Source organism: Aulonocara sp. 'chitande type north' Nkhata Bay, linkage group LG22 (genome assembly GCF_057382095.1).
Source record: "Aulonocara sp. 'chitande type north' Nkhata Bay isolate Kocher_YH1m ecotype deep benthic linkage group LG22, A_spYH_male_GT1.1, whole genome shotgun sequence".
In the NCBI taxonomy this organism is placed as follows: Eukaryota; Metazoa; Chordata; class Actinopteri; order Cichliformes; family Cichlidae; genus Aulonocara; species Aulonocara sp. 'chitande type north' Nkhata Bay.
The window spans coordinates 3,063,487-3,078,247 of record NC_141364.1 but is presented as its reverse complement, the minus strand read 5'-3'; the positions used below and the strand labels follow the sequence as shown (position 1 = coordinate 3,078,247).

General features: G+C 42.6%; 1 protein-coding gene across 3 annotated transcripts in view; it reads right to left on the bottom strand.

Moving 5' to 3' along the window:
* LOC147303196 (C-type lectin domain family 4 member C-like) overlaps positions 1 to 14,181 on the bottom strand; it is a 36,287-nt gene extending 22,106 nt beyond the window's left edge. For 2 of the 3 annotated variants that reach the window (XM_086281365.1, XM_086281364.1), the window contains exons 1-2: positions 14,025 to 14,181; positions 13,518 to 13,634 (exon numbers count right to left, since the gene is read on the bottom strand). In XM_086281365.1, the coding sequence (XP_086137491.1) occupies positions 13,518 to 13,634; positions 14,025 to 14,181 (274 nt within the window). Of the gene's footprint in view, positions 1 to 297; positions 409 to 1,265; positions 1,595 to 13,517; positions 13,635 to 14,024 lie in introns of those variants that run through there. The other variant, XM_086281363.1, reaches the window with a different exon arrangement.
* Between the last annotated feature and the right edge of the window lie 580 nt (positions 14,182 to 14,761).

Here is a 14,761-nt window from a genome sequence, read left to right as displayed (position 1 = left end):
AGCCAGGAATCATGCACACAGACACACACCTGCTAATCAGTGCTAAGTAACAGACTGATGAAATACTAGAAGCTCAGTCAGCAAAACCAACGTGTTGGTCAGGCTGTACCACACAGCAGCTCATATTATTGATCAGAGAATTCCATTTAAAATGCCACCGTGCAGTTTTTATGAAGAGGAAACTATCCTTAGAGACCAAAACTCATTTGGTCCTGAATGGAAACATGTTTTTACTGCAGCAAAGGTGCTCATTTTAACATGGGAGTGTATCATGAGCATGATAATAAAACTCCTCACAGCGTGTTGTGATTCCAGCCAGAATCAGCAGATACAGAACCACCAGCTTCACTTCAACAGCTCTGAAACGGCTTCTTTTCACAGCTGGAAGCTTCTTCTGGGCTTTTATTTCTACGAAGGCAAAATGGAGAGAAAAGAATTTGTTAATTTAATTATTAAACATGTTTTAATCATAATTTGTTTCCCATTTTTCAAGCGTATTTTATTGGTTTATCGTCAGAAAGACTTTCCACCTGCAGCCGACCTGATGATGAGCTGAACAAGTTCATTCCAGCAGTTTTGATATTTACAGGAGACTTTGTCACATGTTCGTCTTCAGGTGACTTTTACATATGTGAGAACAGAGACTCTGATTGACAGAGAAACGCTTTGATGTGACTCAGAAACAGACGAATGTGTATCAGCGTGTTTCACACAAAGACCAGATCATGAGGACAATGTTGGTTATTATAACATGAATATTATGTCATTAAAACAATATCTCCATGATTTGCTGAAATGAAAACAGAGTTGTTATTCATTGGTCTGATTTCCTGTCAGCTAAAACTAGCTGTGACAAGTGTGCTTCGAGTAGTTTCTGTGGTTATACTCGCTCCACAGTGTCGAGCAACACTTCCTTGTTTCTTATATTTCTGCCTTCACCACTGATCTGTGAGATAACTCCTCCAACACTTTTCTGTCAGCTTGTTTCTACACTTACTAAAATAACACACTGATACTTTAAACTAGACACTTTTTATCATTTATTCTCTAAATAAACAGAAAACATTAAAAAATATAGAAACATATAAACCATGATAAGAGCAGAGACTGCACACCTTCACCAAAGCTTGAACTTTCCTCCACACCATGAATAAACTGAGTCTCTGGATCCAAAAGCTTTGATGGATCTGTATTAGTTTGATATTTTATTGAGAAGATGGAAACAGTCTCTCCTGATTCCTGATGCCTCAGTATTTGATACTTACCTCCGTCCTGTGTTGAAACATGGACCTGACGGTCTGTGCAGGAGTCCACATTCTCATGGAGGAGGACCAGTCCCTCCAGTCTCTCTCCTCTGTCCTCTCCTTTGCTGTATTTCACATTCATGCTCAACTCTGGATCCTCATCAATGATGGAAGACATTTTAAGATGCTCAGTTTTCAGCAGTGTCAGTTTCCTGTGCAGCAGAGCCGTCACTCAGTCGCTGTGTTTCTCTGTTAACTGGAGCTTTTCTATGTGAAGCTGATTCTGATTCTGCAGTAAATCATAAGTAAATGTTGGTCCTCTGTATTCTGATGCTGCTGTCGCTTCGCTGTCTCTGTCTCTCTGTGAGCTGCTTTCAACAGGAGGTACAGACGTCATGACAGGAAAAGCTAAACCACATTTTGTTCATAGTTAGAATTAAAACTGATAACACAAAGTCCAGATAAACAGAATCAACTTTCTGGGTTTATTCAACAAATTAAACTAAATTTCCTTCAAAATAAAATGTTTGCATTTTATTTTATTCATGGTTTGAGTTTATGAACTCTACTTTTTCACAGATATTTCTTTGTTGTTGTTTTTTGGACAGAGACCATTGAAACAGTAAAGAAAGTGGAGAGAGAGGGGCTGAGCTGCAGCACAGAGCCTGGGCTGAACATGAACCTGAGCCTCTGCAGTACTTTTTACTGCTGCTAGTGTTTCTGTCCTGACAGATGTGATGATCTGATCTGTGACTAAATAAGAACACAGACGTGTTTATATGACAGCCGAGTCACATGATGGAACAAATTTATAGGACAAAATGATAAAAGTGCATCTGAACGGTTTCTGAAAATATTTTTCTTATCTGATATGAAACTCACGAATACGTTGTGCAACATTTAATGTGCCACGCATCCTCGTGTCCTCATTTGACATCATCATCATGTTACAGCCGAGATAAAATGGAGAGAGAGAGAGAGAGAGAGAGAGAGAGAGAGAGATTGACAGCGAGTCTTGAGATGTGAGAGACTTGTCATGTTTAGTGTGTTTGGAGTGTGTAGATAGCAGTGTCAGGAAAGTTCCTATGAAAAAGTAATTAATTATAGTAACTAGTTACTTCTTCAAAAAGTAACTGAGTTACTAGATTCTAAAAGTAATTAATTACTTGAAAAGTAACTTTTGTGTTACTTTAAAAAAATGTTTAACACTCTGGGGTCCAGGGTATAATCCATTTTTAACTACTTTTGATGTTTCCTCCACATTTCACCTTTAAAAACTATTTACTTGCCTTGTTTGGTCTCATTCTCTTCAGCACAACCTCACGTGTCTGAATTTACAGTCATGTTTTCATTTTGACAAACTGTATTAACACAACTGATCAAAATCAGACAAAAAACTGTAACAACCACAAACATGTTTAATGATCATATTTCATAACTTTAAATGCAAATATAAACTGTCAATTTTAAAATCCTATGCACAAGTTTTGCAAACAACAAAGTTATTTGCATCCATTTAATTTTACCTTGATTTTTTAAATAACCATTTCAAACTATTTACAGAACAATCAGCTGTTCTTCAACAAGATGTCACACAAATTATTTGTGCCAAATATTTCTGTCCACTATAAAGGAAACATCACAGCCTGATACCTGCAGGTCTGACAGCAGCAGGTGTGACACTCCTGTTCCTACCTGGAGACAGCAGTCGCCTCATTGTTCTGACACACAACACAAAACTATCCACAACACTACACACTAACTACACAAGACAACACACTAACCACACACTCCAAACACACTAAACGTCACAAATCTCTCTCTCTCTCTCTGTCACTCCTAAAACATCTCCCTTTTCCTAAACAACCAAATGTCATGTTGCCATATCATTTTTTAATTGGTCGACATGGTGCATTTTTCCACCAACACAAAATGGGTGTTTTTGTTTTGTTTTTTTTTTATTTTTTGTTCATAAGCAGAGAGGTCTCGCTGCGCTGTCCTTAGACAGCAAACATGACGAAACTATTGAGGGAAAAACGCTGCGTATATCTTGTTTATCATGACTCTGGTTTTACGTGGCACAATTTACAAACCTTGTTGCTTTGTCATCTTGAAGTGGTCATGTGATTGGCTTACCACGACTACTTTATTTTTCCTCAGTCAAACAGCAGCACTCGTGCCATTGTTTTGCCCCCTGAGCTCCAGGTGTTGTGCCAAAAACTGATCGTCTACCAGAAAGTGATTGCTGTCTGTGGGCAATCTGTAGCGTCCAGATTACTTACAGCTACTCACGTGCAACTGATATAAGATGCAGTAAGCTGAACACAGCTTCAACCGTCTGTTTGTTGAAAAATAGTAACGCGAGTGCATTTTCTTGTTAGTAGCCACAGCTGGACTGGCGGTGATTTTTTGTTTTTACGGCCGATGATTATTTATTTCATTTTTTTAGTAACGGTATAAACAATGAAAGGTGTTGGATTGGCCAGATGCTGGCCGATGTGTCAAAATAACTCAGTTGTTTGGTGGTGGCTGTGGCGGAGCTTCCACAGAGGCCAGCAGGTGGATGTTCATAAGGTTAGTTAGTAGAGTTGCCGTCCCGTACAAACGGAATCGTCCCACATTCAGAGAAAATATTACGCGGTAAATGACGTCAGTGCGCACACTGTGTCTGAGGAGGATGTGCGGAAGTGCTTCAGGAAGGTGAACGCACGCAAAGCTACTGGTCCGGACGGGATTCCCGGCCGCGTCCTCAAGTCATGCGCGGCTCAGCTGTCTGGAGTGTTCACGCACATCTTCAACCTTTCCCTCTCTCTGTCTGTAGTCCCAGCCTGCTTCAAAATGGCCACCATCGTCCCTGTACCCAAATCCTCCACCATCTCCTCATTGAACGACTGGCGACCTGTAGCCCTGACCCCCATCGTAAGCAAATGCTTCGAGAAGCTGGTCAGGGACTTCATCTGCTCTGCACTACCCGACTCACTGGACCCTCTACAATTTGCATACCGCCACAACAGGTCCACCTCTCCCCCCTTCACCCTGCCCCTCCCCAATCAAGACTCAACGACCACCCCCACCCTCCCCAATCCAGACTCAACGACCACCACCATACCTCTCACCCCCCTTTCCTCCTCCCTGAAACTCAGAATACACACTCAGGATGTGAGCCGACTATTCCAGAAACAGAAGCCCAGGAAAGCCCCCGGACCAGACGTTGTCTCACCCTCCTGCCTCAAAACCTGTGCTGAACAGCTGGCTCCCATTTTTACTGGCATCTTCAACACATCCCTGGAGCTGTGTGAAGCTCCCTCCTGCTTCAAACGCTCCACCATCATCCCTGTTCCCAAGAAACCCACCATCACAGGACTGAATGACTACAGACCTGTCGCCTTGACGTCTGTGGTCATGAAATCCTTCGAACGACTAGCCCATCTGAAAGACATTACAGGCCACCAGCTGGACCCTCTGCAGTTTGCCTACCGGGCAAACAGGTCGGTGGATGATGCAGTGAACATGGGGCTGCATTACATCCTGCAACACCTTGACCGCCCGGGAACTTATGCCAGGGTCCTGTTTGTGGACTTTAGTTCGGCTTTTAACACCATTGTGCCTGAACTTCTTTCCTCCAAACTCTCCCAGGTCATCGTGTCACCAGCTACCTGTCTGTGGATCACCAGCTTCCTGACAGACAGAAAGCAACAAGTGAGGCTGGGGGAGATCACCTCTGAAACCCGGTCCCTCAAGGATGTGTCCTCTCACCACTACTGTTCTCCCTCTACACTAACGACTGCACCTCCAAGAACTCGGCTGTCAAACTCCTAAAGTTTGCAGATGACACCACTGTCATTGGCCTCATTCAAGATGGTGATGAGTCTGCATACCGGCAGGAAGTTGAGGGCGACCGTGGCTCAGGGGGTTGGGAATCGCATCTGTAACCGGAAGGTCGCCGGTTCGATCCCTGGGCTCTCTGTCCTGGTCGTTGTGTCCCTGGGCAAGACACTTTACCCTACTTGCCTACTGGTGTTGGCCAGAGGGGCCGATGGCGCGATATGGCAGCCTCGCTTCTGTCAGTCTGCCCCAGGGCAGCTGTGGCTACAACTGTAGCTTGCCTCCACCAGTGTATGAATGTGAGAGTGAATGAATAGTGGTATTGTAAAGCGCTTTGGGTGCCTTGAAAAGCGCTATATAAATCCAATCCATTATTATTATTATTATTATTGAGCAGCTGGTACTCTGGTGCAGTCAGCACAATCTGGAGCTGAACACGCTTAAGACTGTAGAGATGACAGTGGACTTCAGGAGACATCCCTCAACTCTGCTCCCCCTCACCATATCAGACAGCCCTGTGTCAGCTGTGAAGATCTTCAAGTTCCTTGAAGAGGATGTACTTCCTGAGACAACTGGGGGAGTACAGTCGACACAGGAGCTGCTGATCCAGTTCTACACTGCGGTCATTGAGTCTGTCCTGTGCTCCTCCATCACAGTCTGGTATGGAGCAGCCACTAAACAGGACAGGAGCAGACTGCAGCGGACTGTACGGGCAGCAGAAAGGATCATCGGCGCCCCCCTGCCCTCCATACAGGATCTGTACCTCTCAAGGACCAGGAAACGGGCAGGGAAAATCATCGCAGACCCCTCACACCCTGCACACAGACTTTTTGATCTGCTGCCCTCTGGCAGACGGTACAGAAGCCTGCAGACCAGGACCACCCGAGACAGGAACAGTTTCTTTCCCCTCGCCATCTCCCTTCTTAACAGTTGACCTGTCACACTGCTCCCACTGCCAGACTGCAACTGCACCTTATGTACATTTTGTAGTATTCATTCCACCTCATTCACTTCTGTATTTTATGTATATAAGTTTAGATTCGTTATTTATAGTTGGTTTAACTCAGCTTTGTGTATGTATGTGTAATGTGTATATATAGACACGTGTGTGTCTGTGTGTGTGTGCGTGTGTGTGTGTGCGTGTGTGTGTGTGTGTGTGTGTGTGTGTGTGTGTGTGTGATTTACATTGCTGTGCTTGAGAGCCACCATCTACCGGAACCAAATTCCCTGTATGTGTCTGCACATATACTTGGCCAATAAACACGATTCTGATTCTGATTCTGATGATGCCATAGCCCTGACACTACACACTGCCCTGTCACACCTGGAGAAGAGAGACACGTATGTGAGGATGCTGTTTGTAGATTACAGCTCAGCATTCAATACCATCGTTCCCTCGAAGCTGGACAGGAAACTGCAGGATCTAGGACTGAGCAGCTCCCTCTGCAGCTGGATCCTTAGCTTCCTGTCTGACAGACGCCAAGTGGTCAGACTGGGCAGCATCACCTCATCCCCCATCACACTGAACACTGGTGCTCCACAGGGGTGTGTACTGAGCCCTCTCCTGTACTCACTCTACACCTACGACTGCACAGCCACTAACAACTCCAACATCATTGTGAAGTTTGCGGACGACACTACAGTGGTGGGTCTTATCACCAACGGTGATGAGACGGCTTACAGGGAGGAGGTCAGCGCCCTGACCCACTGGTGTCAAGACAACCATCTCACCCTCAACGTCGCAAAGACAAAGGAGTTGATAGCGGACTTCCGGAGGTGCAGAGAAGTACACACCCCCATCACCATCAACGGCGCTGCTGTGGAGAGAGTGAGCAGCTTCCGGTTCCTTGGTGTACATCTGGCTGAGGATCTTACGTGGTCAGTACACACAAACAAAACAGTGAAGAAGGCGCAGCAGCGCCTCTTCTTTCTCAGGAGACTGAAAAGATTCGGCATGAGCCCCCGCATCCTCAGGACCTTCTATCACTGTGCCATTGAGAGCATCCTCACTGGATGCATCACCACCTGGTACGGCAACAGCACCGCTTACAACCGTAAAGCTCTCCAGAGAGTAGTGCGGTGCTCTGAACAGATAATTGGAGGTGAGCTTCCCTCCCTCCAGGACATCTACAGGAAGCGGTGCCTGAGGAAAGCGGGGAGGATCATCAAGGACTCCAGTCACCCCAGCCATAAACTGTTCAGACTGCTTCCATCAGGAAGGAGGTTCTGCAGCATCCGGTCCCGAACCAGCAGACTGAGAGACAGCTTCTTCCATCAGGCCATCAGACTGCTGAACACGTCATAGACACCTCAGCTTCACTACTGGAACTTCAACATTATGCACTACATACTGTATATAAATGCCACTTGTTTTGCACATGTCCAATTACCAACCTCTGTATATTTTATGTATTTTATCTTATTGTTTACTCTATTTAATTTGTAAAATATGTACATACGCACGCACACACACACACACACACACACACACACACACACACACACACACACACACACACACACACACACACACATATGTACACACACGTAGAAAAACACATTTAGTATACACATTCATATTGTACATATATTTATTCATATAATTCTCAGATTTAGCCATTCTTATATTTTGCTTGTTCTTATGGTATTGTATTTTTGCACACCTCTGTTGCTTGTGAAGATCGCACACAAGAATTTCACTCACATGTAGTGTACCAGTGTACCTGCACATGTGATGTGACTATAAAAGTCATTTGATTTGATTTGAAAAGGAACACAGTTTGTCCCGGACTTCAGCTTGAATGAAAAAAGAAGCAAATGTAACCCTCGTAAGATTTACAGCAATCAGAAGTACAGGGTTCTTTGAATGCATCGTAGTTCTCGTCTGATAGTTTAATTCCCGGGCTTGCCCTGAAGGCATCACCTGCATCTCGGTGCGCGTGAAGGTGTGGTGTAGAAGAACAAAGACGGCAAGGAAAACCTCCATGCTGCCGCGGAGCACGGTTTTTCCCAGTTGAAAGAGAGAAAAGAGGTTCAATTAATATTTGTGAGAGAGCTGTCGTTAGCGGTGAACCAAAGACGGGTACCTACCTCGAAGGAGTCGGAGTGTTTCTTCGAGCCTTTTGAACTATTCTGGTGAGTTAGCCTAGCTCACATAGCACCGCTATTGCAGTTCAATGCACTGTGACAAAAAAACAACTAACCAGTCAGAATAGTAGTAAATGTGTTTAATTATGTTTAAGATGTGTTTTCATAGTATTGCAATGTTGTGACAGTTTTGGTTATTATGAGTGTTTAGTGTTTTTTCCTTTCTTGAGCCTGCTAGTTCAGCCGCGGCCAGCTAAGTGGTTATGCGATTAGGGTTGCCAACCGTCCCTTAAAAAACGGAATCGTCCCGTATTTAGAAACAAAAGAACACGTCCCGTATTGAGCTAATAAGCGACGCACTTTGTCCCGTAATACAGTGAGAATCAAAAGTAGTCTATAAATGTTAATGGAATTAACACTTTGTTTGAAAACATAATTCCCAGCCCCTCTCCTGCTTTGTGACCAATGAGCTGACAGCACACTTATGACAATTCGAGTATGACAATTCAGATTACCGCTCATCTCATTGGTCGAGGAAAGGTCGCTTAGGGAGAAAATACCGGAAGACAACAGGTGACCACAACAAGAAGCATGGCCAACAGGGAAACAAACGCCGACACTGCGGTGCAAGTCTCGGACGACAGTACACCTAAAGCTGGGCAGACACTGTGCGATTTTTTCAGTCACGTTATTCAGCTCCTGCTCAAACTGCACGATTGACTCGCAGGGGTTAGAAGTTGGTAGGTCACGATGCAGGTCTCACACTATACGGCCCGATGCTCTGATGCGACCTGAGTGCTCACACTGTGCCTCCATAACATGAAGGTTATAACAGAAAATCTGTCGCTCGCTCTCTCTCTCTGTCTTTCACTCACACAGACACACCACCACCATCAACTTTGCTAAATTGCTAATGAAAAACATGATCAGGCAGCTGTGATTGAGCAGCATGTAAATCCAACTATTTTCATGGTTGTTGTGGTCGTGATAATTTTGTGATGCCACATGGAAAAGGCTCGGATGAGCTTTCCAAAGTTCTACAAGTTGTGCCTCCATCGCTTGTGTCCAGATCACAGGCTGCACAGCCATGCTGCTCAGTCTTTTTCACCGACGTTTACGTGTTTGCGCGTGAGCAGTGTGCTTCTCGTTATCCCACGTATACTACACGATGCACGATGAAGGCCAAAATCGGGCCGATCACCAAGTCGGTCGCATGACTCAAAAATCGTCTCAAAATGGGCCAAAATTCACACAGTGTGCGCCCAGCATTAGAGCAGCAATGTTTGTTCGCTCAGAGAAAGAAAAAAAAGGCTGCAAAAGTACAGGGAGGAATGGGAAAAGGGAAACACCTGGCTGGAAAAGTGCACGATAACACCTTTAAAGCGCACTGCACTGTGTGCCGGCGCACTTTTTCCATAGGCATGCTTCTAGTGGTGGGCACATGAAGAACATGAGGGGCGTGAAAGCTCGGGGAACCCTTAACCAATTTCTTGTCCACCAGGCCACGGCAGAAGCAGATATGGTATGTAAACACTGTTTGTTGTTTAAACCCTCTGGTTAAGGTTAATATGGGCATGTGCAGTGAATATCAGCTCTATGTGGCCAGAAGTGTGATAATATAATTTATTTTGTGTAATAAACAACTGTAAGGATGGATGATTACAACAAATAGATGACTAATACATAAAAGTAATACATAGATGAATAATGATGATGAGTTATGATGCGTAATCATGGGAACAAGCGGGTTTACAAACAGGAGCAGCTGATTAGCTTTAGAAAAGCTGAAATAATACCTCAACTGAAGCCAATTGTACTAAATGCACTATATGTGCACTGTTACAAGAATATTTTTGTTCTATTGTTTTATATTAATTTATATAATTTTAAGTTAAGCAGGGCAGAGTTCTTTTAAAGAAAGATTTACTTATATTCTCAAAAGTTAAGCATGACAGGCTTCTGTTTAAGAAAGAGACCTGTTTTACTGTGTTAATGTTGTCATTTTGAGCTAAAAATAAATGGCTAAATGATCATTTGTTTCACATATGGTCATATCACAAAGAATATGCATCTGCTTAAATCAAATTCAAGTCAAATGGTTAAAAAATAATTTCACACACAAAAAAAAGAGCTACAAAATTCACCACACTGGAAAGGGTGAACTGGGTTGCCCGGCCCTGGCCACGAGGTGTCCCTTATTTATTTTTCAGGGAGTTGGCAACCCTAGTACAGGCTGGCATTAGCTGCTTAGAGGATGCTAACTTCAGTTCATATATAGATGTGTTGAACATCACATCAGAGATGTTTTCTTTATATTCTGTTAGTCAAGTCAGTCAAGTCAAGTTTATTTATAGAGCACATTTAAAAACAACCAAGGCTGACCAAAGTGCTGTACAGTAAATACAGATAAAAATACAATAGAACACAATTTCGTAAAACACCTCGCTGTTCAAATAAAAAATAAATAAACAAATAAATTAAACCTTTCTAAAAGCCAATGAAAAGAGGTGAGTTTTAAGAGCAGTTTTAAAAGTTTCTAGGCTTTTGGAGAATCTGACGTGAGGAGGTAAACTGTTCCACAGTCTGGGTGCAGCCACAGCAAACGCCCTCTCTCCCTTTGTCTTTAATTTATACCTGGGAACATCTAAAAGCATCAGATCGGCTGACCTCAAAGATCTCCTGGGGCGATAAGTACTAAGGAGTTCTGACAGGTAAGAAGGTGCAGTGCCATTTAAAACCTTAAAAGCCAGCAGTAAGATTTTAAAATCAATCCTAAAAGCAACTGGGAGCCAGTGGAGAGAGCAGAGAACCGGAGTGATGTGGTCTCTTTTTTTTGAACCGGTCAACAGGCGAGCGGCAGCGTTCTGCACCAGTTGAAGGCGATGTAGACAGGAACGATCTAGGCCAGCATAGAGGGAATTGCAGTAGTCCAGCCGTGAAGTAATAAAAGCATGGACCACTCTTTCTAGATTGTTCCTGCAAAGGTAAGACTTGACTTTGGCTAAAATCCGTAAATGATAAAAAGATCCCTTAACTACAGAGCTGATTTGTTTATCAAGTTTAAAAGCATTGTCAAAAATAACTCCAAGACTCTTAATGGAAGAAGTGCAATCGGAGGTTAGGGGTCCCAAAAAGTCAAGAGAGAAGTTGGGATCTTTAGGAAGCCCAAACACAATGACTTCAGTTTTGCTTTCATTAAGGTGTAAGAAGTTAAGAGTCATCCAAGTCTTAATGTCAGACAAGCAGGAGAGTTGATGTTTTGAAATATTTCAAAGTGTCTCCAAGTTAAATGTTGAACCTTTAATATAGCGACACTTAGAGCTCTGAAGCCGTTTTCTCTCGTTTACAATTCAACCAATAAGTTACTGAGTAAGTTAATTTATCTGTAATTAAAGTCATCAACACTTAAAGCTTTATGTGAAATATTTGTTTTTCAAATCCATCATACAAAAATTAAATACAACTTCCATATAAAATGCAAAACTAAATATACATGACTCACATAACACAATTAACATTTAATGTCTTTCTGTCACTTTCACATACACAGAGGTTTAAAAATGTCCTTCTGATGTTCCAGCTGATCAGAACCTTTAAAATTCTTATTAATCAAACATATTTTTTTCTGAACTTTTTGAAAAACACCCAGAACTGTAGTTTTAGGACCAACAGACTGACGAATAAACCAAGTAAAGCAAAGTAAAGACAAGCTGCACTTTGACTTTTATTAGAACAATTTGCTGGAACTACAGAGTAATGAAGTACTTCAAGGTTTTGTGTGGATGACTTCCAACCTTACTGTACAGCACAGAGCACAGAGGGACAATATATGTAATCAATATATGATGCAGAATGAACAAGTAAAGACTGTAAGCTGAGTCTGAGGCTCATGCAGGACATTTCATAGTGAGGTGTCTTTGGTTGGATTATTCAAACATTTACATCAAAGCACCAAACTCATTTCTCACAGATGAAGGTCGTTGAATGAGAATAATATGACCGTCTCCATTTCCCATAATAGTCACAGCAGACTCCATAGTGACCATAATAAGGATCTGACCATCCTGTTCCCCAGAACCTGTCAGAGAGATCAAATCTGATATGAAACTGGACTAAACTCATAACTATTGTCACATTCATATAAATATGCGTCTCTTTTGGAATATTTCCAATATTTGCTGTATTTCTTTCCCAGGTTTCTCGCCCACTTTCCCTCCTTTAGACTTTTCTCTGAGAATCATCTTGCACACTAAAACAGCTTTCAAGCTTTGATGAATATGAAATCTTCCTGCTGTAAAAATGGAGAATAAAAAGAAGTCAGAGCTGACTTTCTGCTGTTTGAAACTGTTTTGTCAGCTGTTTACAGACATCACTTTGAAATGTGTGTCTATCAGGTCATATTTACTGAAGCTTCTTCCTTCATATGTTCTGAAGTTTTACAAACACCAAAGAAGAAGAGACAGGAATTCTCTGAAACACTTTTTGTTCTGTGAGAAAAGAAACATTACAGCACAAAAACATGAAGACAAATTGAACAAAGTGAAATGTGTCGGTCGCTGCTTTGAACATGTTTCAATCCTGATTCCTTCAAACTGACTTGTTGTAACTGAACGTCATCACAGACTGCAGATGAAGAGAGTTCAAGCACAGCTGTTCATTCAAAGGAGGATTTCTGCTTTTCTTTACATTCAGTTTGTGGGGCTGTTGGAAAATAGCTCAACTCATGTATTGCTGATCTATCTTCCAAAACATCAGTGTCCAGTCTGCAGCAGATGCTGCTGCCTGTCTGCTTTGTTGAGATAATCACAGAATCACCGTGTTGAGTGAAGAGTTTGAAGGAACAACAAGAACATTCACTCCACAACACACACAAGATATGAACCAGGAATCATGCACACAGACACACACCTGCTAATCAGTGCTAAGTAACAGACTGATGAAATACTAGAAGCTCAGTCAGCAAAACCAACGTGTTGGTCAGGCTGTACCACACAGCAGCTCATATTATTGATCAGAGAATTCCATTTAAAATGCCACCGTGCAGTTTTTATGAAGAGGAAACTATCCTTAGAGACCAAAACTCATTTGGTCCTGAATGGAAACATGTTTTTACTGCAGCAAAGGTGCTCATTTTAACATGGGAGTCTGTGGGGACTGACTCGCTTTCAGCATCAGCCTCCAGTGGTCATTAAAGGAACTGCAGTGTTTGCTGCTTCTGTGTTGGCTTCATGTACTTCCTGTATTTGCTGTGGCAGAAGGACACGTTCTGGTTGTGAAGCTGCATGTTTGTTGGCTGCTGGGATTCAGTATCAGTCATACATTCATTTGCAGGAGAAGTTCAGAGGTTGTATCTTATCTTACAGCATATGGACAGGATGATGATCCCAGCTAACATCAGGAGGCACAGCACTCTTAGACCCAGTGTAGCACATCTGAAAGAGCCCTTCAGGACTGAAGGAGGATTCAGAGTCTGTGGTCCTGTTAGAAAGCAGTGTGGATGTTGGTTTGTGCTTATTTCCTGTCAGTCTGTGATTAACACATAGTGGTCACTACAGGCTGTTGTCTTGTATTTGTGTCAGTGTTGATGGTCTACTTACACATAAACCACTACATTGGACACTGATGCGTCACTCCATACCAAATACTTAATTTCAAATGTATGTTGTCCACCTAAGTGGACATGTAAAAAACTCTTTGAAAAGTAATTCATGCATGAAAGGCTTAATAGACCTGCGGTTGAGGTTGTATCAGCTTAGCCAAAAACAAAAGAAATATAACATCTGCACTGTGACTAAAGTGTGTAAATAAATTTCCTGTTCACAGAGCTCTACAAACTCTACAGTACATTTGTTTTTATAATTGACTTACCTCCTTCCTCCGATTGAAAATGATCATAACTATCTCTGATCTCATCTGCACTCTCGTAGATATCCACCTCCCTCTGCTCCCACTCTGCTCCGTCCTCCTTTCTGCTGTATCTCACCTTCTTTGATAGATCTGGTTCAGCATAAATATCTGAGGACATGTTGAGAGGACTGAGACGCTGAGCAGGAGTTTAAGCTGTACTCTAACAGTTCTGCAGTACTGACCCTGGTAGATATCAAGCTGTTCTGTACTGATGCTGCTCTCAGTGTTTCTTGTCCAGCCTTCTGTTTGCTTTCAGACAGGAAGAAGCTTTGAGGAAGTGGCAGCATGCAAAGAACCACAGACCCAAACTTTCATTTAATTAATGTGAATAAAAACCTCCAGTGTGGTGGAACACACAAATAGAACATTTCATTGTATTTATATGTGCAAAGCCACTCAGAAAAGTGTGAAAACATTTTGCATGAAACAAAAATAATTTCATTTTTCTTTGTTCAACTAAAGGTGAGCTCATGGTGAAACAAACCACAACCACATTCACACCTCATGCTCACAGTGTGCACAAAGCAGGAAATGTCTCTTTGTCAGCAACACCTTTTTCTTTTGCCTGATAGAAAAACATGTTAAGTTTTAACACTTGCTCTTGACGAAGGAGGTCGCACTTTTCTCCTCCCCTCCTCCTCCTCTCCCTTAGCTTCCCTGCTTAGCCTCTTATGTCCTTCTCTAGTCTCGTGTTTTTT